We start from the raw sequence: 25,317 nt of genomic DNA, 5'->3' as shown, positions 1-25,317 counted from the left end.
GTTGTATTTTACCACAATTAGATTTTTTTTTTTTTAAGAGATAAGGCAAGGCCAAGAGGAGGTGAGATTAGAAAGTAGTAGTTCTTCACCTACTTCCATCAATCCCGAGGGAACAGGATTGAAAGAAAGTATCTCACAGTCTGGACTAGGGGCTTCACAGGGCATCACTCATGTAGTCACAGAGACCCGAGCTCAGAAGCACGGTCTCACTGGGTTTAATGCTCTGCAGTCACAGTTTCAAAATGCTTAATGAATATCAAGCAAAGGGCCCCACATTTTCATTTGCACTTGGCCTCACAAATTATGGAGTCAGTCCTGCTTATAATTCATAACATAGTAAATAAATACAAACACATACAACATATACAAACACATTTATGCTTTCCAAAAGATTCTGTGGATTTCTGCCAGTGAGTCAAATAATTTTTACATCATTTCATCTTCACAGTTTTAATCTTTAAGCTGTCAGTGTCTTCAGCCAAAGATTATCAGCAATAAACCTACAGTGAAACAAGTCAGGTTTGTTACTCGCTGCATTGAGGGAGAATGCCCAGTAGGGGGAACTGTAGGGTATTAGTAAGAGAGTGTCAGCGGGAACCTATAGCAGGATTTGAGCTTTGGTTGGGTGATTTGGAAGACAATCTGAGGGTCTGAGTTTACTGGATTGGATGCTGTAGAAAGAGAAGGAAACTTGAACACTGAATATCTCAATAAATATAAATGTTTGGAGGAAAGACTAGACTGAAGATAAAGCTGTCAGGATGAAGAAGTAGCAGTCATTCATTTTAGCCAAGACAAGGCTGCTCAGTATTTGTGGGTTGCACAGTGATCTCATTTTTGTCCATGGTTAGACAAATTCAAAATGTGGTTTTGCTTTGTCTCATTCTGTCATGGCCTAAGAGTGACTCTGTCAGAGAGGGGTTCTTAAGACTGTTTATGTACAAAAGGAAAATCCCATGGCCTAGCCATGAATGCTGGGCCAGCTCGAAATGTTTGGGGCTGTGCTTTTGTTGTTTTTTTGTTTTTTTCTCCTTCTTAAAACTATGCATCCTGTATTTTGTTTTAGCTACAAATTGAGAAACAGAGGGGCGCCTGGGAGGCTCAGTGGGTTGAAGCCTCTGCCTTCGGCTCAGATCATGGTCCCAGAATCCCAGGCTCTCTGCTCAGCGGAGAGCCTGCTTCCTCCTCTCTCTCTCTGCCTGCGTCTCTGCCTCCTTATGATCTCTGTCTGTCAAATAAATAAATAAAATCTTTTAAAAAAAAAACTGAGAAACAGAAACTGTCTTGCCACTGTTACTTGAAAAAAACAATACAAAGATATGCTGAAATGCAAACAGATGGTTACACACTTAGCAAAAAGAAGCTCCATGGCAAAGATAACAAGTCGACAAATGATCAGGCAGATTCTAAGTCTTTCCTGCTTCTGAGTTGACAAAGATAAAAACACCATTGCAGGTCATCATCACACATGGAACTTGAACCCAAACTTTTTTAAAGGAAAGGAAGAATCTGAGATTGTTGTCATATAGATAATTTGGAAGATCCGTAATATATTAGCATATATATATATATATATATATATATATATATATATATATATATATATATATCTTGAAGTCAGGCCAGAAAATGGCTCCCTTACTTTGGAGGAACCTAAGGACACATATGCAGAAGTCCCTCCTTGGCACAAGTCAATGCTGGGAACTGAGTACCCCTGACCACTACACCCAGTGAGCAAGCATTGGAAAATATTTTTAAACATTACACATACTTTAAAGTAGAGGTTTATAAAGTTAGTAACTGAAAACATACAAAACAAGGTCTGTTTCTTAGCCAGTTCATCAAGAAGTCTGTATTAGTTGTCTAGAGTATTGTGTGGTGTCTTAGCAACAGATGAGAAATCTACAATCTCATCAGTCCAAACTCTGTGGTCATGACACCTCCTTCTTTGGCTCTCCTGACACTCTTCCCCTGATAAGGACCCCTGTGATTACATTGAGCCCACCTGGATAAACTCCCATATTCATATTCCTAACTTAATCACATATGACCTCTTTTGCCTTGTTAGGTAATATATTCCCAGGTTCTGGGAATTAGGACATGGACATCTTTGGGGGAATCATTGTTCTGCTTACTACCCTTAAAAAAAAAAAAAAACCTTTCAGAACAAATAGAGTATGTGATATATGTAGAATTCCTGTAAAATTACTGTTTGAAATTGTGCTTACAGAACAGAGAGGATTTATCTATTAAAGCTGCCTCAGATCAGATACTTAGGTTATGTTTGGCTCTTTGTACTTTGTGGGTATTTTTCCACCATATTCTGAATTCCACTAGCTGTTGAAAAGTTTGTCGTCAATTTGTCATTCTTTTATAGGTAGTCTGTCTTTTCTCTCTCTGACTGCTTTTAAGAATTTTCTTATGTCCCTTGGTGTTGTGTAGCTTGCCTGTGATGTACACAGATACAGCTATCTTTTTTATTTCTCCTGCTTAGGACACTTTGTTCTTTCAGAATATGAGGATCTATGTCTTCAACTGAAATGAAGTCTCAATAATTTTATCTTCATAAATTGTTCTTCCCTATTCTCTCTAAATCTTTCAGACCTCTAATGAGATGTGTAGGGCATCCTCTCTGTATCTTCCATATTCCATAACTACTTTTTCACATTTTCCATCTTTTCATCTCCTAAATTCCATGCTAAATATCTTCAGATCCAACTTCCGGTTTACTATGCTCATTAAAACCTGGTCTCTCGTGTATTTGGGGATTTTTAGCTGTGAGCTGATGTTCACTGAATTCTGTGGGAATTCCTTGATCCTCTGGTTTAAGGTACATTATTCTGGAGACGATATGCATCTTCCTTCTGATAGGCACTGCAGGCAATACTAACAAAGGAACCAATCTGAATTCTTGGATTAGTGGTTTAAAGACTACACAGGTAATAAGAATTTGGGCTCCAAACTCTTGGAAAGGTGGTTTGTGGTTACAAATTCTCAGAGAAACTCTTTCTCCCCTCCACCTAGAACCAAGGCCAAGACAGACAAGCCTCCACATACAGATTAGTTATTTTGTCCTACTACTCCTTTCACTAGCAGTATTGCCCTCTGAATACTAGCTTCACTTGGGGGTCTACAATTGGATACCCCATCTTGCACAGATTAAGGGTTGATGTTAGAACCAAAGCAAGATTGGCAAATATCTTAGAGCAGCTGTGATGTCCACATATCTCTTAGGGTCTGCACTCCCAAATTTAACCTCTCAGAATTTCCATTACTTTCTTGCCAGCTCAGCTATGCATTATAAGCTATACATTTACTTAATACTTTTAAGTATTTTGAAGTGGAAAGGGCTTTCAGGATACTCACTTTGCCATATTACCAGAAACTAAACTCTAGACTATTTCTTTAAAATCTAATATTGTTAAATATCATGTGCATTTTATATTTCATGAGAAAAGAGAAATACTATAACATATATCCATTTCAGTAATGAGTTATTCAATGTGAATATGATGTCTACTATGCACATGAATTTATAACATACAATTGCTAATTGACTAAACATGGTTCTTGTTCATATGTGTAGCAAAAAAAAAAAAACCTTTTTTTCTTTTAAAAAGTGGTAACTTTTTAGAGTTACCACTGGTAAGGTCTTACTCTTCTGTTTCCCAATTTTGCCCACTTAGAAATTTTATATATATTATATATATATATATAATTTATATGTATTATTGTGTTATATAAATATTATATATATTTACATATATAATACCTAAATTCACCTGAAGCCAATAAACTTAGTCTTAAAAACAATATATTTCTGAAATGCATCAAAACACAAAGAATGCTTCTTTTTTTACATAATCTAGCCTATTCACTCTGTTGCTTCAGAAATCGAGGCCCAAACTGGTTACAGACTCACTCAAGGATATAAAGCATTAGCCACGTATGGGATGGAAAACAGTCTTCTGACTCTTTCCTTTAAACATACTGAATAAGAACTGCTTTTTCCCCACTCTTCCTACTAAACCACGATGGCTCTCTCATGTAAAAAAAAAAAAAAAAGAAAGAAAAAAATCCTGTCTGGTGGGACTTACTTATAGGACTAATTGGCACAATTTATTGGCTTAAACCCAAAGATTCAAGGTAGCCAGTTTCCTGGAGAAAATAGGAGTTTGCATCCACTCCTTCCCTCATGAATGCTGCCTAACACCAGAGTCCCAGCCTGTCAAGTTTGAACTTAGGACACAGGGCTCCTGTTTTCCATCTGGGGAGCCCTGGTGTACCTAACAACCCCCCGCCCCAGCTCCTTTCAGGATTTCATTACCAACAGAGTTCGGCCAACTGGGAGCCTATGCCTCGTTGTACATGGCCCATCAATTAGTTGATCCCTGCTGGGCAGTTTGAAATGAAGACCCTCAAAGTGGGTTAGTCAAGGGTCGGTGGAGCCATAGACATACATCCAACAGTACAGTCACTGCAATTGTGGGCTTTAGTAAGGCAGGACCCCAGACAAGGACCAGCTAGGAAACCATCCTCTCCAAAACTGCTGAAAGTTCCCAGAGCTGTTGACTGACTACCAGAAGCTCAGATGTCGCCTGAACAATGTCCCGTTTCTGCAGCAGTGATGTAGCTGCAGGGATAGCTTCCAGTGTCCCTTGCTTCCTTGAAGAGCCTCACAATCAATCCCCACTGACAGAGGTAATCTGGGTACCTCCATCCTCATAACCTGAATAGGCCTAGCATCTATTTTGTTCAGAAATTAGATGGAACTATTGGCTGAAGGAAATTATAACGTATCTAAACTGCTTGGTTTTAAACAGTATGATTTATATAAATTAGACCTGCAGCAATAACTAAGTGTAGGGATCAATAACATTGGTAAATGTTAACTATATTGCCCATAAATACAACCCGAATAAAAGTGTTCATATCGCTGAAGAATGGTTTACAGCTACCAAACAAAAAATCATTTCTATTCAATTAAGTGTGTTTGTTGTTAAAAAGGAACAAGTAAGAAACATAATATGGTGCCCCTGTTCCTTTTCTGGAAAGACTTTGTTTTCACAATTTATTTTTAAAAGTAGAAAGAATAATAAACATCCCCATATTTCTACTGAGAACTAGCAACCACCAATATTGACATACGTGCTTCTTGTCATTTTTTTAAATAAGCAAAACATTAAAGTTCTTTTAGCCACCAACCTCACACAACTATTTTCTACTGAATTCAGACAGGGTTTTTATTTATTTTTTTATAATTTTTTTATTTTTTTATAAACATATACTGTATTATTAGCCCCAGGGGTACAGGTCGGTGAATCGCCAGGTTTACACACTTCACAGCACTCACCATAGCACATACCCTCCCCAATGTCTATAATCCCACCAACCCTCTCCCTACCCCCTCCCGCCCCAGCAACCCTCAGTTTTTTTTGTGAGATTAAGAGTCTCTTATGGTTTGTCTCCCTCCTGATCCCATCTTGTTTCATTTATTCTTTTCTTATCCCCAAAACCCCCCACGTTGCATCTCCACTTCCTCATATGAGGGAGATCACATGATAGTTGTCTTTCTCTGATTGACTTATTTCGCTAAGCATAATACCCTCTAGTTCCATCCACATCATCGCAAATGGCAAGATTTTATTTCTTTTGATGGTTGCATAGTATTCCATTGTATATATATACCACATCTTCTTTATCCATTCATCTTTTGATGGTCATCTAGGTTCTTTCCATAGTTTGGCTATTGTGGATATTGCTGCTATAAACATTCAGGTGCACGTGCCCCTCTGCATCACTACGTTTGTATTTTTAGAGAATATTTACCTACCTACCCTACCCAGTAGTGCAATTGCTGGGTCGTAGGGTAGCTCTATTTTCAACTTTTTGAGAAACCTCCATGCTGTTTTCCAGAGTGGTTGCACCAGCTTGCATTCCCACCAACAGTGTAAGAGGGTTCACCTTTCTCCACATCCTCGCCAGCATGTCATTTCCTGACTTGTTAATTTTAGCCATTCTAACTGGTGTGAGATGGTATCTCATTGTGGTTTTGATTTGTATTTCCCTGATGCCGAGTGAGGTGGAGCACTTTTTCATGCAGACAGGATTTTTAAATGCCATAGCCTAAAAACACAATGATAACATATTTCCCCCTTGGGAGAATTATGTTTTAGTAGCTAATGCGCTCAAAAATACCTGCTTTAAACTTTAGTAAGCCAAAGCAAATTTTAGCCTTTCCTCCCAATGTGGGGAATGAGATTAGGTCAGATAGATGGGACCACAAAAGCGGCTGTTTCTTTGATGAGATGGTGTTCTACAGACTTCCCGGGATTGTCCCTATGGCGAAAGAAAGGAAAAAGAGACAGAGGGTAGTAGCCAGAATAACCACACCAATGGCCTCATGCAGATTAGACTCTAGGCAAAGAATCTGTATAAGCAGTTTGGCCTCAAGGCCCTCTCTGCCCCTGGAAAAGACATGGTCATGAGGGGAGAGACCTGATCACACATTTACCAACTGGAATGCTGCATGGCTGAATGTCTATAACCCTACTGTGCAGGGATCCCAAGAGAAAACCAGATGAAACGTTTGGAGGAGCTTTCAGATATACTCAGACAATCCCTCAAGTTCAGTAACTATGCCCATAAATCAAAACCAGCCATTTGGCCATGTTTTATCCCAGTTAGACCAGTTCCAATATTTTTCATTGGTATTTTTCAAGAACTTAACACATAAACACCTGGAAAAGAAAGGGATCTTAGTGGGGTTTTCAGCAGGCTCAGACATTCCAGAACGTTGCAGTCTACACCATTTAAGAACTAAGAATGTACTCATTCAAGACACAGGAGTACGTGGCTGCAGCCTACCATTTCTACCTCTAGAGGTCAGCCTAGCACTAGAAGTCAAAATATTGCCATCGTCTCTTCAATGAATTTATAAATTTTTATTCAAAATTGGAGAAAAGAAAATGTTAAGAATTATCCCTGTAGGGCAAAATATGGGTGGTTTAATTTTTTCATATTTCTATTTTTGAAGTTTTATTCAAAAGGAGCATTTATTACTTTGAAAAGATAAAGACAACGGAGAAATTGGAATCCTTGTCTACTACCACTAGGACTGTAACACATGCAGCTGCTATGGAAAATAGTATGGTGGTTCCTCAAAAAATTTTAAAAATGGACTTACCACAAGACCCAGCAATCCACTTCTAGATATATATTCAGAAGAAATGAAAGCAGGGACTTAAAGAGATCTTTATACATCCATGTTCATAGCAGCATTATTCACAATAGCCAGAAGGTAGAAGCAACTCAAATGTCCATCAGTGGATGAAGGGATAAACAAAATGTGGTCTATACACAAGAAGGAATATTATTCAGCCTTTAAAAAGAAGGAAATCCTGGGGCACCTGGGTGGCTCAATCGGTTAAGCATCTGCCTTTGGTTCGGGTCATGATCTCAGGGTCTTGGGATCGAGCACCACATCAGGTTTCTTGCTCAAGGGGAGTCTGTTTCTCCCTCTGCCTCTGCCCCTACCCACTGTTTGTGTGCTCTCTCTCTCAAATAAATAAAATCTAAAAAAAAGAACCATGCCCCCCCCCACATCCGTCCAGGCACTGTCCTTTGATCAGCAACAACAATGCTAAATGGAGACTGGCAGATTCTTTTCTGGACAAACTGAAGAGTCAAAGAAAAGAGATAGGCAGACACAGATACTTAGAGATAGCACTGATGTCTCCAGGCCCTTACCTTAGCTCCGTTGCTATGGTATCCCCATGCTGGACTTTCTGAGTACCCCCAGCCACCACTCTAACTGCATACAAGCAGATTAACTTGAAGTGCCACAAAAATCCTGAATTCCGTTACCGCTACGTGAAACTGGACAACAGATGTGCAACAGTGCAGCCCATCTCCCACAGTGGGAGAGTAGATAGACCCTCAAAATTGTTCCTGATGTTTTTGAAGTGGGGATAAAAGGATAGAATACAAAAGTTTTTACTAAAGGGTGGCCCCAGACTTCTTTTGCTTGACAGCACAGTGTTTTTAAAGTCTCAAATGCCTTCCACCAAAGGCTAGGTCCAATTTGCCAAGGGCTACACCTCTTCCTACTTCATTGTCTCCTCCACTGGTTACCAGACCAGCCTCCTTACTCACCTGAATTTGAAACCCTCTCAGTGAAGTATATAAATTTAAATGTACTGTAGAAAGAAAAAGAACTCTCTCCATTTGCCCCACAGGATTACTAGGGATCTGATTGCCCCCACTGGTCCTGCCATCACTGCCCCTGCTTCTCCCCTCCTCACCTGGGCACTCTGAAATTCTCTTCCCTCAGGCTGGTGGTGACACTGGGACTTGGGAGGTGGAGAGATATTCAGGGGAGCAGAGCGCTTGCATAAGCCTCAAGTCTGTCAATTTCACTAACATTTACACGTATCAAGCCTTGGCCCAGTTAATACATGTACTTTCATTTGTTTGTCATTGTTGGAAATCTCAGAGAGACACAACTAGACAAAGCAGAATTCATAACATTCTTGAGTCCACACCCTATACCACATAAGCCTTCACAACCCTACCTTCACTGTTAATATGTGCATGTCCACATGCACAAAAGCATACCGGATCATGACAGAAGCACGTATCCTCAAAATGCTCAACAACAGTCCCTCTTATTCCCACCATTCAGAGACAGTCAAAGTATTCTGATTTCTCCCAATTTTATGAATGTACAATTAGCAATATAACTTCTACGAATCAGATAAAGCTATACTATTTCTGTTTGGGAAGAAAAATAAATAACTGAAATGAAGCAACCATTTGAACTGCCCTAGTAACAGCCAAGTGAGAGCACAATCTGTGAACACACAGATAAGTCAGGTTGAATGACCCCGCTGAACCCATACACCATCGGTGTGAACTTTTGGTATCAGGATCTCAGATCCCTTCTGAACTTTCCTGTGCAGGTAGGTTTAGTCAACTCGTTTCCTGTACCCCACTTCAGGGGAGCTTTAATTAAACCACCAAAGACAGGCTCCTGCTCATGAATAGGGTACATGTCTCTCCATTTACAGAAGTTTTATTTCCTGTCATTCAAAAATTTTTTTAAATTTCTCCATGAGGGGCGCCTGGGTGGCTCAGTGGGTTAAGCCGCTGCCTTCGGCTCAGGTCATGATCTCAGGGTCCTGGGATCGAGTTCCGCATCGGGCTCTCTGCTCAGCGGGGAGCCTGCTTCCCTCTCTCTCTCTCTCTACCTGCCTCTCCATCTACTTGTGATTCCTCTCTGTCAAATAAATAAAACCTTTAAAAAAAAAATTTCTCCATGAATTTGTTATACATTCTTTTTCTATTTATACCTAGGTTGCTCACATTTTTGGTAACTGTAGCAAAATTTACTGTTTCCTAACCATGTGTTGCCAATGTATAGAAATATAATTGGGTTTTTTTTTTCCTACCTGACATACATTTTCCCCAGCCTTGGAGTTTAACCTACACAATCTATGTTCAAATTTCACCTGATAATAAAGCAATTGCTATCAGATTGGCTAGGCCTGCTCAACTTCTCCTGAAATGTCATAACATGTTAATTATTACAAATACACTGCTGATCTATTTCCATGGGTGGGGGTGGGGGAATAGTAAATATTTTAGCCTTTGTGGATCATTTGGTCTCTGTTGCAACTATTACTATAGAGTGAATACAGACATAGGTAATATGTAAACAAATGGGCACCCTATGTCCCTGTAAAAAGTTCATGTAGGTTTGTTCCCTTAAGACAGGGACTGGGACTGATAGTTCTGCATCACTTCCTATAGAAGTGGAATTCCCTAAGTAGAGGACAGCTGTAGAAACACATAACCAGGAACCCTCAGAACCTAGAATCAGTAAAGGATAGCAATCTAACTATAGGAACCTGACCAGGACTTGGTATATTGGTAATCTACCAATCTATTGCCATAATCCTGAGAATTATTAATTTTGGCTGCAACTCAGCTGGGCTCATCATGAGGCCGCAGTCATATGGCACGTTAGCTAGGGATTATTTGTCGAGGATGGCTTCACTCATTTATCTAGCAGCTGGTGCTGGTGTTGGCTAGTGCTGGCTAGTGCAGCTGGGCCACATGTCTCTGCATGGCCAGACTGGACTGACTGACAGGATAAAGGATGGCCGGAAGGGTTCTCAACAGCAAGTGATGGTAAGTTCTCAAAAAACACAGGTGCTTTCCAGGCCTCTGCTTGCATCACATCTGCTATCTGTCCCATTGGCAAGTGCAAGTCTGTGCCCAAGCCCAGAGTCAGGCTTCTCCCAGAAACAAAGCCATGGGCACCTGGGTAGCTCAGTCATTAAGCATCTGCCTTTGGCTCAGGTCATGATCCCAGGGTCCTGGGATACAGCCCTATGTCAGGCTCCCTATTCAGCAGAAAGTCTGCTTCTCCCTTCCCCTCTGCCCCTCCCTCTGCTTGTGCTCTCTCTCTCTCTGTGTCAAATAAGTAAACAAAATCTTAAAAAAAAAAATTCATACTGCAAAGAGGTGTGCAGAGAGGAATGGAAGCAATTTGTGGCCATTTTGGGATCTACTACAGTCAGCTATTCTAGCCAAAGACATATAGGAAAACTGATAAATGTCCCTTTCAAACCAGAACAGATCAACCCAAAAGGAATCCAGATCAAAACTGAATTCAAGATATTTAAGCAAGTGCAGAGGTCTGGGTAGCAGGTTAAAAATACCCACCAGAAGCCCAATTACTGGAAATGCCTAAATTCAGGGACAAGGAGTTCAGTCACTAGGGAGACAGGAGAACAGAACAGCAACTTGGTTTCAGGGATCAGTTCTGGTGGCTTATTCACTTCTAATTTATTTAGAAAGCTGATTTGGTTTAGGGAATTTGCATACCAGAATGGCCATCTACAGGTGGTAAAGAGGTGGCCATAGAGAAATTGAGAAGAGTTAAGTTTACCAAAATACCGTGATTTCAGATTGGGACTCATGCAAAACAAGGCAGTTTGCTCCCTGCCTCAGAGTAGAGGCCCGTCACTGAGGTATCAGTATGGTCCATGCCAGATGGCCCTGGACTACTGATGGCTAAGATGGCCCTGTCACTATGTGGAAATGATGCTGGATCCAAATCCTACAAAGTCAGTTCCTGATCTATGAGTCCATATTATATCTTTTACTTGATTCTTGTTTTTCTTCTTAAAATACATTCATATGTGTAAGCCTGATGATTCACAGGCCTGTACCCCTGGGGCAAATAATACATTGTATGTTAGTAAAAATAATTCAAAAAATTAAAAAAAAATTTTTTAATATTCATAGTCTTAAATTCTTACTTGAAACCTAACATGTGCCCAGCATAAGGCATACAATGGAAAACCAAAACCAAGTAGTAAAGCATCTGCTAATAAGGTTTTCCAAGGTCAAGCTACCCTTCTATTTTGAGATTTAAATATGTTAAGTTTTAAGCTTCTCATTTTACTGCTCCATTAGAAAAAGATTAGTCTTGGGTGATATCTTTTTAATTTTTCTTAATTCCCTGTGATCTCTTGGCATGGTATGAGTTGTGATAATTTCTCTAATCTTCTAATGTTGTAATATTTTTAAAAATCAACTTCACCCAGTTTAAGTTCATTTTTACAATTTCAGAAACAAGATGTACTATATCTACTCATTTAAGATATAGTGTTTGGGGCGCCTGGGTGGCTCAGTGGGTTAAGCCGCTGTCTTCGGCTCAGGTCATGATCTCAGGGTCCTGGGATCGAGTCCCGCATCAGGCTCTCTGTTCAGCAGGGAGCCTGCTTCCCTATCTCTCTCTCTCTCTGGCTGCCTCTCCGTCTACTTGTGATTTCTCTCTGTCAAATTAATAAATAAAAAAAAATCTTTAAAAAAAAAAGATATAGTGTTTAATAGGTCTAACATAAATAGAATTTTCATGCAGAAGTAGTAATATTTCAACCACATATTTTCTACTATAAAATGTTCAGAAGGATCTGAATTTGGGAACTGAGCCAAACTGCCAGGGTGGGACAGATGGCCAGGAAAAAGGCTATGAAAAATATGGCAAGAAGAATTAATCTTTGAGACTCTAGACAAGGTTCCCATGACTCAGTTAAAAGGAATTACTGAGCTAGCATCTATTTCTGGAGACAAGAGATGTGCATGCTGCTTCTTTCTCTGGCCATAATGGCTATCACAGAGACCACATAGCATTTCAATACTGAGAGGTACTGAGAGTGTAATACACTGTCTCTGTCCTCATGGAGGTCACAACCTAGTGTGATGACTGAAGACCACAAGCCAGTGTCCTAAAATGCTGCCTGTTGGGCACAGACTATTTTGACACAATGAAGAAGTTACACTGTTTATACTTCTTGACAAAAAAGATAAAGTTGATTCTCCTTATACTTTATGCCTAATACATGGTCAAGGACTTTGTAGTCTTGGTTCCTGGACATCTAAGGACTACAACCAATAACCCAATGTTGTTGACTTGAGCTAAAAGTTACTGTTCATCTGCAGCGTGACACAGTTTACTTACTGAAAGAAATAGCAATAATTCTTTCCTGACTGAAAAAATCTGAAACTCAGAATTCTTCTTACTGACAAAGGTATTTACAAAAATGAGGTTTGGGCTCAATCCTCTTCACTTGGTTTCCGTGTACAGGAATGGAACATCTGAAAATCTTGTGATTTAAGAAAGGGAAACAGGTGATTTTACTTAAGTGACAAGACCAAAAATGTAGTCCTCCCGAGGAGAGCAATATGACACGACTCAGCCTGATTTTCCTGTTGCTATTTGCTAGCAATAATTCGAGAAGAAAGAGGTAGTCAGTCACAAGATACCCTAAGATCTCTACTTCCTGCCAAGGAAGTATAACCAGTTCTGCATATTTAAGTTAACTCAGCATATGTGCAGGTGAATTACAAAAATAAATTTTCTGCTATTGAGAAAAGATCTGAGTGTACTCTTTTTAAAGACTGGATACAAAAGAATTCAATAAATTGCTTTTCTTTAATAAAGCTGCTAATAGCAATAATTTTTTTTTAGTCCAAAACTCTTACAGACTGACGTCTAAAAGTTCAATCTCATTGAGCATGAATTATATGAAGAAATATTAGCTCTAACTTAAGCAAAGCGGTAGGATAATAGGGAAGTATTTTATCTGGCCTTAAAAATAAACAATGAAATATATTTTTAAAGATTTACTTATTTATTTTAGAGAGAGAAGGAGAAGAGCAAGCACAAGCAGACAGAGGGGCAGAGGGGGAGAGAATCCCAAGCAGACACTCATTGAGCACAGAGCCCAAAGCGGGGCTCAATCTCAAAATCCTGAGATCATGACCTGAGGTGAAACCAAGGGTCGGATACTCAACTGACTCAGCCACCCAGGTGCCCCAATGAAAAAAAATTTTTTTTAATTTAATTAAAAAAAATTAAAAACCCTGCTCACAGTTTTCACATATACTCTCTGATGCCTGAAAGGGCTTTAAAAGTGGTACACTAAAATGATACACCTAAAAAATAAGGCCTGAAATACAAAACCCAGAGAAATAGAACAAAGAACTTTTCAGTTAGGAATCTTAGACTTTTCTCTTGGTTCCAACAGAGTAGAATTGACTTGACAAAATAAAAGATGAATGGTAACAGAAGTGGGAATTCTAGAGAGTAGAGGTCAGCAAACTGTAGCCGCTGGTTAAGGCTGCTCCACCACCTGTTTTCATATGGCCTATGAGATGAAATGGCTTTTACATTTTTAAATAGTTGGGGAAAAAAATAATATGTTGTGACATGTGCAAGTTATATGAAGTCCAAAGTTCGGTGTGAATTCATGAAGTTTCACTGGAACAGAGCTGGGCCCATTTGTTCACATATTATCTGTGGCTGCTTCACTCTACAAGGAGTGGCTGCTATAGAAACCATATGACCTTCAAAGCCTAAAACATTTCCTACTTGGCCTTTACAGAGAGAAGGCCAGCCCCTGGAACACAGGTAGAACTACCTTCATACCTGACTTGGTCAGAGGCTGTGCTCTTCTGCGACACCAGACCTGTCACTAGGCTGACATCTCTAGGCTCCAAATCCGCCAACCACAGATACTGTCAATGATGTGGGGACCAAAGGCAGAAGAAAAATTATTCAGTTTCCTTACTATCTACAGACCATTGACAAGCCCTGGAAACAGGCAGAGTGACCTTCCTTTAGGGACTAATTGCCTTGATGTTGATACTTTGCTAATGACAAAAGGCAATCTTAGCCTAACCCCCAGGACCCTGTGAGTCAACAAAAACTCCTTTGGAAACTTCCTTTATCTCTAAACACCCCAAGATACATGTTGGCAATCATGCCCCAAGCATGTGGCCCACCGACTCTTACAAACTACAAGATCCCATATAGGAATAATTTTTATGCATGAGGGAGTCACAGCAAGCAAAGCAAGTCAGGAAAAATTTCAAGGTTCTCTCTTTAACCAAAAGAAGCAAAAACAGAAAAAGAACTCAAAGAAGATACACAAATAGCAAGTAAACATATGAAAAGATGCTCCACAGATTTGTCATCAAGGAAATGCAAAGTAAAACGACAATGAGCTGCCACTACCTACCTGTTAGAATGGCCCAAATCCAGAACACTGACACCACCAAACGCTGCTAGAACTCTGACTTACTGCTGGTGGGAGTGCAAAATGGCCCACGCATTTGGAAGACAGTTTGGCAGTCTAGCCTTTGGTGCTCCACCCAGTCCTCTTTGAATCCCTGTGACCAGCACTGGGTGCCCATCTTCCAACTTTTGAATCTTTGCTGCTAATGGCTCACACCTGCCCCCACCCCCAAAGTACTACCCCAGGACCCAGAGCAGAGACACAGAAGCACCTGGGAGTTCACATCCACCCAAGCCCCTAGGAATGCCCCTCAGTCAGTGACTGATGCAGAAATATGGAAACTCAGCTCTTGCCTTAAGCGGTGACATACTTGACACAATATTTTATGCTCCTGGACTCCAGGAATCTTGCTGATCCTGGGACTTCTGAAATTATACCCTTATTTGGCCTCTTTGTCTTCCTTTTCCTGTCCCTACCAATCAATCCCTCATTGGTTTCTCCTTGTAGCACTTCTTTAATAAATCACTGGCCTGAGAATCCCTATCTCAGGATCTGATTTTGAGGAACCTGAGCTAAGACAACTCAGGTACTGGAATTATTAGATATATAATATAAAACAATTATGTATTAAGTGCACAAAGATTTAAAAACTGGTAACCACAGGGACACCTGAGTGGCTCAGTCAGTTAAGTGTCTGCCTTTGGCTCAGGTCATGATCCCAGGGTCTTGGGATTGAGTCCCATATCAGTCTCCTTGCTACGTGCTGAGCCTGCTTCTCCCTCTGCCTGCTACTCTGCCTGCTTGACCTTGCTCTCTCTCTCTCTCTCTGACAAATAAATAAATCTTTAAAATAAAATAAAAAAAAAATCTTTAAAAAAAAAGTAACCACAGAGAATGAGCAAAACAATGAGAAGCTATTAAAAATGAATGAGTATATTTGGAAAAGAGGCAGATAGATAGATAGAACTATTAAAGTGAAAATTTGATTATTGAAATAAATTCAGTGGATGATTTAACAATAGATAAGACACAGCTAAAACTAGAATTAGTGAACTGGAAGAAAAATCTAAGGAATGTATCCAAAATATATTCCAAGGAGTCAGGGAAACAGAAAATATAAGAGAGGTTAAAAGATGTGAAGGCTAGAATGAATTGGTTCAACAGACATATAATAAGAATCCAAGAAGGAAAAATAAACCCAGCAGTCTCACTCTTAGGTATGTACACTGTAGATATTCTTGTACTTATGCACCAGGAGACATACGCAAGGACATAAATGGCAACATTGTTTACAATAGCCCCCAACTGGAAATAGCTTAATGTTCATCAGAAGGATAAAACAGAAGTAAATAATAGCAAAGTCACACACTAGAAAACTATATAGCAATAAACATAGATGTACTACAGCTATAAGCAATAACATGGATGAATCTCAAAAAAATTTCATAAGGCACAAAAATAAGCAGAACAAAACCATACATTATTTAGAGTACATATCAACAGTAAAACTTCTTTAAAGCAAGGTAACAGTATAGTTACTACTGGTGGGAAGACACGGGATCAGTTTCAAAAGGTATACACAGGGTCTTGACAATACCTAGATCTCAAGATGGACAGTAGTTTCATAAATGCTCCTTTTATTGTATACTTCATAAGCTAACATAAATGATCTATTCCTCTGTGTATTTTAAATATTATATTAAAAGTAATGTTTGCAGGATCTCTATAAAACAAATAGTATAGATAGGTGCTAAAGGCACTCAGACCTACCCTTAATGCGTCAGATGAACCAGAGTTTGAATCTTCTGCCTTACTTTGTCTTTTTGAGCAGGTTATTGACCATTTATAGGCCTAAGTTTTCTCCTAAAATAATGGCAATATAATCTGCCTCATGGGGCTTACCATGAGAATTTATATATAAGATTACCAGACTAGTAAATTCCATGGTGGATAGAACTGTATCTCTCTTAGTCATCTATATATCCCTAGTGGAGAGCATATACCTGGAACATAGTAGATATTTATTATGCTAATTCCTCTTCCGTCTATAAGAGCACAGAACAAAACGTTAGGAGTATGTTGTTCTTTCATTTTTTTTTCATTTGGGGTTTGTTTTTATTTTTATTTGTAAAGATTTTATTTTTAAGTAATCCCTACACCCAATGTGGGGCTTGAACTTACAACCCCAATATCAAGAGTCACATGCTCCACCAACTGAGTCAGGCAGGCAGGCACCCCTGTTTGTTCACTTTTCAGATTGACACTTCATCTTGACATTGACTCTATGTTACTACATATAAGAAGTAACTTGACTTCTCCAGGTTTTGGGTTCTTAATCTGTTACACAACAAAACTGAACTAAGGTATATCATTTCTTGGTGTCTATAAGCCTGATGTCACACTATATATATTAGTTTTTTCAAAAAGTAACAATAAAGTCAGCATATATTTGTTACACAAAATGTAAATTCAAGTTACACATTCATGGATCTCCCCCAAGGAGAATAACTACCTATACAATACCACATTTGAGATGGTCAAAACTATGTTCAGTGATAGTCCTCTTGCGTGAATGTATCATAAATTAGGGCCCTCTGACCTTCCAGCACATTACATTAGTTTGGTGCTTCTATCTTTGACCTACCCATACTCAGCCTCTTTCCTATGGTTCCTATTTTCCTTCTTACCCCCTGTGATTATTCCAAAACTTAACCCTCCTCATGCTTAGCACTCAGTACACATAACTTCACCAACTCTGACACCTCTATGTATTACAGTTATCACAGTTCATTTGAGTCCTGACAACATTAGATCAATAGGTCAAAACAAACCTCAGGACACCCTCTTCCGAAAATATAATGCCCATGAAGCTCTAAGCTATCACATGCTGAGAGCTGGTCATCCGCCCAGAGGGAACACAGGGAAACGCTGACCTCCAGCCCAGTGTGACACAGGGACAGAAGAAAATTCACTCAGGCTAGAAGCCTAAGACGGATGTTCAGCTCCTCCACTCCCATCACACATTTTTATATCACACAAACAGTCCTCTCACAATCTGAGCCCCTTCTTCAGTCTTAATTTTTTATGGTTCACCCACTGTGGGTCTGGCCTTTACCAGCTCAAAGGCACTGTAACAGCCATCAAATGGAAGAGTAAAATCACAGATAGTTATAGCCTTGAGAGTATGATAAACAAGACCCACTGAGAGCAGTAGAGCCTTTCCAATTCCTCCTGGAGGGTGCCAGCCAACTTACCCGATCTTTTCCAAGGCATTTGTTACCTGCTGTTGCCCAATATCATAGAGTTTCACCTTGAAGCCTCCACTGGCAAACAACATAGCCCAGCTTTGTCCAATGAGTCCACTAAAGGGAAAGAAAATTAAGAAATGTGTCCAGTTAACTTAATGGAACAGTTTTTCATTCCTAACCCAGAATGAAATTTTAAAAATTATATAGCATCCTATTCTAAAACACTTAATATCTTAAAATTATACATTTGTATAGCTGTATTTATTTAAAATATTATCTCTTAATGATAATGATCATATAATCTCTCTGATATGAGGAATTTGAGAGGCTGGGTGGAGGGTGGTGGCGGTAGGGAGGGAAAAAATGAAACAAGATGGAACCAGGGAGGGAGACAAACCGTAAGAGACTCTTAATCTCAGGAAACAAACTGAGGGCTGCTGGGGGTCGGGAGGGAGGGACAGGGTGGCTGGGTGGTGGACACTGGGAGGGTTATGTGCTATGGTGAGTGCCATGAATTAAGTAAGACTGATGATTCACAGACCTGTCCCCAAAGCAAATAATACATTATATATTCATTTAAAAAATGTTATCTCTTTCCATACAGGAGCCCCTGAATCCTCAACTCAATCCTCAACAATATTACTGCTGACCAGAGTCAGCAGTAATATTCTGCCTGACACACTACCGGATGTCAGGTAGTTAACATTAGTTCACACACCAAAACAAAAACTCCACAGTCTGGAGCCAGTAGGGTGTGGTAGAAGTGAAAGACTCCTCTGTGAATCCCCATTTGACCACTGTGTCGGGCAAGTCACTTAAGGTGAAGAACAGAGATAGTATTTTCCCCACCCTCTTCAATTAAACAATTGCTGCTACCACCACCAGCTTTTGAATACATCTTGGGTGCCATGAAATACTCAACATCTTATACATCATTCCTCTGTCAATCTTTACAACAACCCCACAAGGCAGGTGGTATTATTATTTCCCATTTTATATATGGGCAAACTGAGGCATAGAGGGGTTAAGAATATGCAAGCTAAATGTGCTGGAGCTATGAGATAAGCCCAAAGAGCCAAACCCTGGGATCCTAACTAGTGGTACCTCTCCCATCCTATTTCAGTGTGCTACCAGAAAAGGAAAAGATAAAAAAGACATTAAAAACTCACACGAAGTTGTTCAAAAGGTTAAAAATGAATGTTAAGGAGCACATCTAGAGCCCAAATATTGGGTTTCTAATATCATTCTCTAATAAAGGGAACCAGAGGTTCTTGGAGAAATGGCTGATTCTAGGACTGAGCCAGGAAATACACAGAGTAAGTGGGAGTGCCAGAAAGTACATAGTGCTAATAAAAAATGAAAACTTAAAAAAATTGTAAAGGCCTATCCTGACAGAACATATCAAAGGATTGCAGGAGCCAAATGAAAGAGTTCTAGGGGCCAAAATTGGAAGAAGTTGAACAAAAAAGTAAAGTAACACTGGATTATAATCCAAAGTATAAACTAAGTATCCATGAGTCCACACTGACGTCAATAAATGTTTGAATAACCAAATAAATGCGAAAGAAGCCAAATCTTCCTTGCAGAAGAATTGCCCAATAATTTATGCAGACACTCTGCCCTCAGAGAATTGTAACCTAACTCCCCACTCCTGAAGCAGGGGCTGTATGGAAGACTTCCTTCCAAAGAGTACAGTAATGAAAAGAAAAAATTTAGAATGACTTTACAGTGGTTAAAACTGGCAAAATGAAAGTGTATAAGAGCAATTCCACTCCTCAGTATGTACCCAACAGGAATGAAACATATGTCCAAGAAAAACTACACTGTACATGTTTCTATGAGGACTACTCACAACAGCTAAATGGAAATGACCCAAAGATTCAATAGCTAGTGAACAGGTAAACAAAATGTGGTATACCCATAAAAAGTTATTCAGCCATAAAAAAGAATAAAGTATTGATACATGCTCCATGGAACCTTAAAAAAATTCTCAGCAAAAGAAATCAATTAGTAAGGTCTACATATTGCTGGATTCCACTTCTAGCAACTGGCAAATCTACAGAGACAGAAAATGGATTTGTGGTTGCCCCAGGGCTGGAGAGGAAGGAATGGGAGTGACAGCTGAGGGGTGAAGGGTTTCTTTTGGGATGATGGGAATATTCTAAAATTCACTGTAGTGACAGTTGTACAACCCTGTGAACGTGCTAAAAGGGTGAACTGTGTGCTAGATGGATCTCAACAAATCCATTATTTAAAAAATGAATGTATGTGAAAATGCTTTGAAAACCAACTCCTGACGCACAAATGGAGAGCAATAATACTTAGTAAACTCTTAAATTTGGTTGCATGAAAGGAAATGAATTGCACATTTGGTAGAAGGTAGGTAGTTACCTTGAGGCAGGATCAGAATTTTAAAAAATCTTTCCCCAAAGGTGCTTGCCTGCTACATAAGTAGTCAGCTAGAGGTGAGAGGGAAACGTCTTCTCACAACACAACTAAGGCTCAGATACTCAAGGGATTTCTCCAGTGGAGGTGACGTACAAGAAGGCAGTTTATAGAGCTAATAGGCAACAAAATCCACTTAAACTTGTCTATAATTCCAGACTCCGGAGCTGTTTCATTTCGTTCCAAGCTGACCAATTCAAAAGAGTACACTACAGTTTCCCCTTAGGGGACCTATAGGCTAACAGATACATTTGATAACCCTCCACAAGGGCAGAACTAGTGGTGGGGCCATTGAGAATTTACCCAGCCTGCTGAGTAATCCAACTCTGGGTGCAAAGATCAGCTGTGTTCAGCATCTTATGTTTTTTAAAATGACCACTAATTACACACTCATCAAAAAAAATGAAATATTGCCATTTGCAACTGCATGGATAGAACTTGAGGGTATTATTCTAAGTGAAGTGAGGCAATCAGAGAAAGACAATTATCATATGATCTCACTGATATGTGGAATTAAAGAAACAAAGCAGAGGATCGTGGGGAAGAGAGGAAAAAATAAAACAAGACAAAACCAGAGATGGAGACAAACCATAAGAGACCCTTAGCCATAGGAAACAAACTGAGGGTTGCTGGAGGTCAGGGGGTTGAAGGGATGGGGTAACTGGGTGATGGGCATTAAGGAGGGCATGTGATGTAATGAGCATGGGATGTTATATAAGACTGATGAATCATAGGCCTATACCTCTGAACCAATAATATACTGTATGTTAATTAATTGAATTTAAATTTAAAAATGTTTTAAAAAGTACAATAAAATAAAAATGGCCACTAAATTATACAGACTTAAAAGGAAGGAAATTCTGGACACATGCCCAACATGGATCAACACTGAAGACATAATGCAAAATAAAATTAACTCAGTCACCAAAAGACAAATACTGCATGATTCCACTTGTATGAGGTACTCAGAGTAGTCAAAACCATAGAGACAGAGAATAGAATGTTGGTCACCAGGGACTTGGCGGGGAAGGGAGGCTTGGGGATTATTTAATGGGGACAGAGTTGCAGTTTTGCAAGAGAAAAAAATTCTGGAGATTGGTTGCACAATGTAAATACACTTAACACTACTAAACCACACACTTGAAAATGTTTAAGATGGCAAATGCTATGTGCATCTCACCACAATTTTTTTAACTGTTTAAATAAACTTATTCTGCAAAGGGTAAATTCTTGGTTTGGGCCAAGCTTCCTTACCCTACCAGAGGATAACTAGCACTTTCTCCCTGGCTTAGAGGAGCATGTATTAATAACACTCAGATCTCAACTCCCATGGTCTTTCTCCAAGTATTACTGTCTGTCCCTTTGTTCTTCTGGGGACTGTACCTCAAAAGGTAATCTTGGCCCACCCAAGGTCTATCTTCTTAAGATAGTCTTTCCTCTGGGACCAACCCTAGAAAAATTCTACCCCTGGCACCCATTTTGTATGCAGATGCCTGCATCGGTGTGGATAAATCTGGAGAGGAAGCAAATGACAAATGCTTCTACCTTTATTTCTAGGTCTGGAAAGGTTACACACATCTGTTGTTTTTTGTTAGTCATGAATATCTAAGTATGTTAATAAAAAATATGGTGAATTTTACACAGTGATGTTAAAAGAAAGTAGTATGAATTTATCAGCAATATGAATTTATTTTTGTTTGCTTGTTCAACAGGCTAAGTTCTATGCACCAGGAACCATGTTGCTCACCTTTGTGTTTCTAGAACACTACAGAGGCTTGATAAATGTTAGCTATTGGCAAAAAACAAACAAAACAAAAGAGACAAAGAAAAGAAAAAAAAACAAAGAAACAAAGAAAAGAAACCACAACAACAACAAAAAAAACCCCACCTGATTATCTAGTGATAAATACTATACAACAGTCAACAGCCTCTTCCTATGAGGTTAATATGAAGGCTACAGTTGTTCACTAAAGAAATATTTAGAGGACCTATGGGTGTTTGGCACAGTTCCAGGCACTGGGGATGCAGCAGTGACAAAACAAAAATTCTTGCCTCATGGAGCTTACAGTGGGCAGGCAGAAAAAAAACTAAGCAGGTAAGTAAGATATCATAGTAAAGGTAACAAGTGCTGGGGGAGAGAAGAAGCAGGGAACAGGGACAACAAGGAGGAGAATGGGGACTGGGAGGAAAAGAAATTCTAAAAGCACACCGGGGACTGACTCGCCAGGAAGGTCACATATTAACAAAGGGCTGAAGGAGGTGAGGAGGCAAGCCACAAAGGCATCTGGGAAAAAGGCATTCCCAGCAGAGGGAAGAACAGGTGCAAAAACCTGAGGGAATGTGTTGCATGGTCCAAATCAACAAGGCTGGTAAGTTTGGAGTAGAGAGGGAAGGGGGAGGATGGCAGGAGGAGGTCAGAGAGGGCAGGAGGGATGCCTCAGAGGCTGCCGAGAGCTTTTCACTTTGACTCCAAGTGAGATGAGCAGATAATAGAAGGTTTTAGAGGAAAGACATGCTCTGACTTCAGTTTTATAAGGTTCTGGCTGCTTTAATAAGAATATACCTGGGTGCCTGGGTGGTTCAGTCAGTTACGTGTACAGCTCTTGATTCAGCTCAAGTCATGATCTTAGGCTTGTGAGATCAAACTCTGCATCAGGATCCCTGCTCAGCATGGAGGCTGCTTAATATTCTCTCCCTCTCCCTGTCCTCCCACAAGTGTGCTCTCTCTATAAAAAAATTTAAAAATAAACTTTTAAAAAATTAAAAATTAAAAAAAAATTTTAAGTATATACTGAAGACAGGCAAAGATTGAAGTAAACAAATCACCTAGAAGTCAGGAGACCACTGAAAAATATGGTAGTAGGCTACAGCAGGATAGAAGCAGAGGCGGAGACAGGAAATGGTCAGCGGAGTTCTGAATACACAGGTTTTCACAGGCAGACTACAAGAGTTGCTGTGTGCCACATGGGGGTGTGAGAAAAAGAACTGGGGATGACATCACGTTTCTTTTGGACAGCAGAAGAAAGGACAGAAAGGCCATTATCCCTGGTGGGGAAGACCATAACTGAAGTAGATTTAGGGAGAGAAGATCAGGCATTATTCAATACAGGATGCTTTAAGTTTGAAAAAGATGTCTAATCACACATCTAGGAAACAACTAGACAGAAGTCTCAAGGTTAATGGGCAAGACCTAGGCGGAAGATATGAATTTGGGATTACTGCAAAGACATGGTATGTACAGGCATGAAACCAGATGAGATCACTGAGGAAGTGACTAATAATAAAGAAGTCAAAGAACTGAGACTTAGAACACTCCTCCAACTTCACTGAAGGATACGGAACGGGAGATGGGAGGAAAATCAGATGCAGGGGGTCAGAGAAGTGAAAGGGAATCTCAGTGAGAAGAAAGTGACCATCTGGGTCAAAACTGACCACTGGGGTTCACAAGACGAATGGGGGTGGGGACAGTGACAAGAGTAGTTCTGATAGACTGGTAGGGAGGAAACCCTGCCTGGTTGTAAGAGAAATGAGCCTCTAGATCTAACTACCAGTTTAGGAAATGAAGGGACAGGGGAAGGAACACATTAAATAGATACATTTGGCAAAATCCAGAATTTAGAAAATTTCACAGAACAAATGACCATGTTCTTCAACAAATAAACTGCAAGAAAATTTTAAAGAGAGGGTGAGAGAGAGAGAGAGAGAGAGATGGGGAAACCTATAGATTGAAAAAGCTAAGAAACAGATCAACTAAATACAATGTGTGGGCCTTACTTGGACCCTGAATCAATCAAACCAACAGTAAAAAAGTTTTTGGGTAATCAGGGAAATTCTGAATACTGATGGGATATTTAAAGATACTATTTGGGGGGCGACTGGGTGGCACAGTGGGTTGAGCCTCTGCCTTCGGCTCAGGCCATGATCTCAGCATCCTGGGATCGAGCCCCGTGTCGTGCTCTCTGCTCAGTGGGGAGCCTGCTTCCCTCTCTCTCTGCCTGCCTCTCTGCCTTCTTGTGATCTCTCTCTGTCAAATAAATAGGTAAAATCTTAAAAAAAAAAGTTTAAAAAAATGATACTATTTGATAATATTAAGGAATTTTGTTAATGTTTTATACTTGATGATGCTATTATTATATTTTTAAAATATAATTGACCCTTGAACAACATGGGTTTGAACTGTGTGTCCATTTATATGCAGAGTTTTACAGTATAGTACTGTAAATATATTTTCTCTTCCTTGTGATTTTTTAAAAAGATTTTATTTATTCTTTTGAGAGAGAGTGAGACAGCAAGAGAGGGAACCCAAGCAGGGGGAGAAGGAGAGGGAGAAGCAGACTCCCCGTATAGCACGGAGCCTGATGCAGGGCTCAATCCCAGGATCTGGTTTCATGACCTGAGCCAAAGACAGATGCTTAACTACTGAGCCACTCAGGTGCCCCTTCCTTGTGATTTTCTTAACATCTTTTCTCTAGCTTACTTTAAGAACACAGTATTTAATACAGGTAATGTGCAAAATATGTGTTGCCTATTGGTGTTATCAATAAGGCTTCCAGTCAAGAGTAGGCTATCAGTAATTAAGTTTGAGAGGAGTCAAAGTTATAGATGGATTTTCAACTCCATGGGGGTGTTCAGCACCCCTAACTTCTGCATCTTTTAAGGGCCAATTGTAGTCCTTGTTTTTAGGTATATCCTGACATATTTATTAGTGAAATGATACAAATGCCTGGGATTTGTTTCAAATTAATCCACAGAAGGAAACATAAATGAAACTAGATTAGCCCCATGTTAATAACAGTTGAAACCGGGGGTAAGAGGGGTACATAAGTTTTCATTATACTATTTTCTCAACTTTGATATGATTTGAAACTAAAGAATGTGGATGGGAAGAAAGGAAGTAGAGACAGAATACAGACAATTTCTTCAAGGTCTGAAGAAAAATGTGGCAGTTACTAGAAGGAGAAAGGAGGTCAAGGGGGTATTTTTATGAGGTTGGGAGAAATAGCCACATTTACACACTGTGGGGCTGATTTCCT

At 39.7% G+C, this 25,317-nt stretch overlaps 1 protein-coding gene across 2 annotated transcripts in view; it reads right to left on the bottom strand.

Moving 5' to 3' along the window:
- CRYL1 (crystallin lambda 1) overlaps window positions 1-25,317 on the bottom strand; it is a 156,012-nt gene that overhangs the window by 106,834 nt on the left and 23,861 nt on the right. For both annotated transcript variants that reach the window (XM_032314720.1, XM_032314721.1), the window contains exon 2: window positions 17,846-17,953. In XM_032314720.1, coding sequence (XP_032170611.1) covers window positions 17,846-17,953 — 108 coding nt within the window. The remainder of the gene's footprint in view (window positions 1-17,845; window positions 17,954-25,317) is intronic.

This window comes from Mustela erminea, chromosome 15, assembly GCF_009829155.1.
Source record: "Mustela erminea isolate mMusErm1 chromosome 15, mMusErm1.Pri, whole genome shotgun sequence".
NCBI classification, from domain to species: Eukaryota; Metazoa; Chordata; class Mammalia; order Carnivora; family Mustelidae; genus Mustela; species Mustela erminea.
This window is presented reverse-complemented; position numbering and strand designations above follow the sequence as displayed.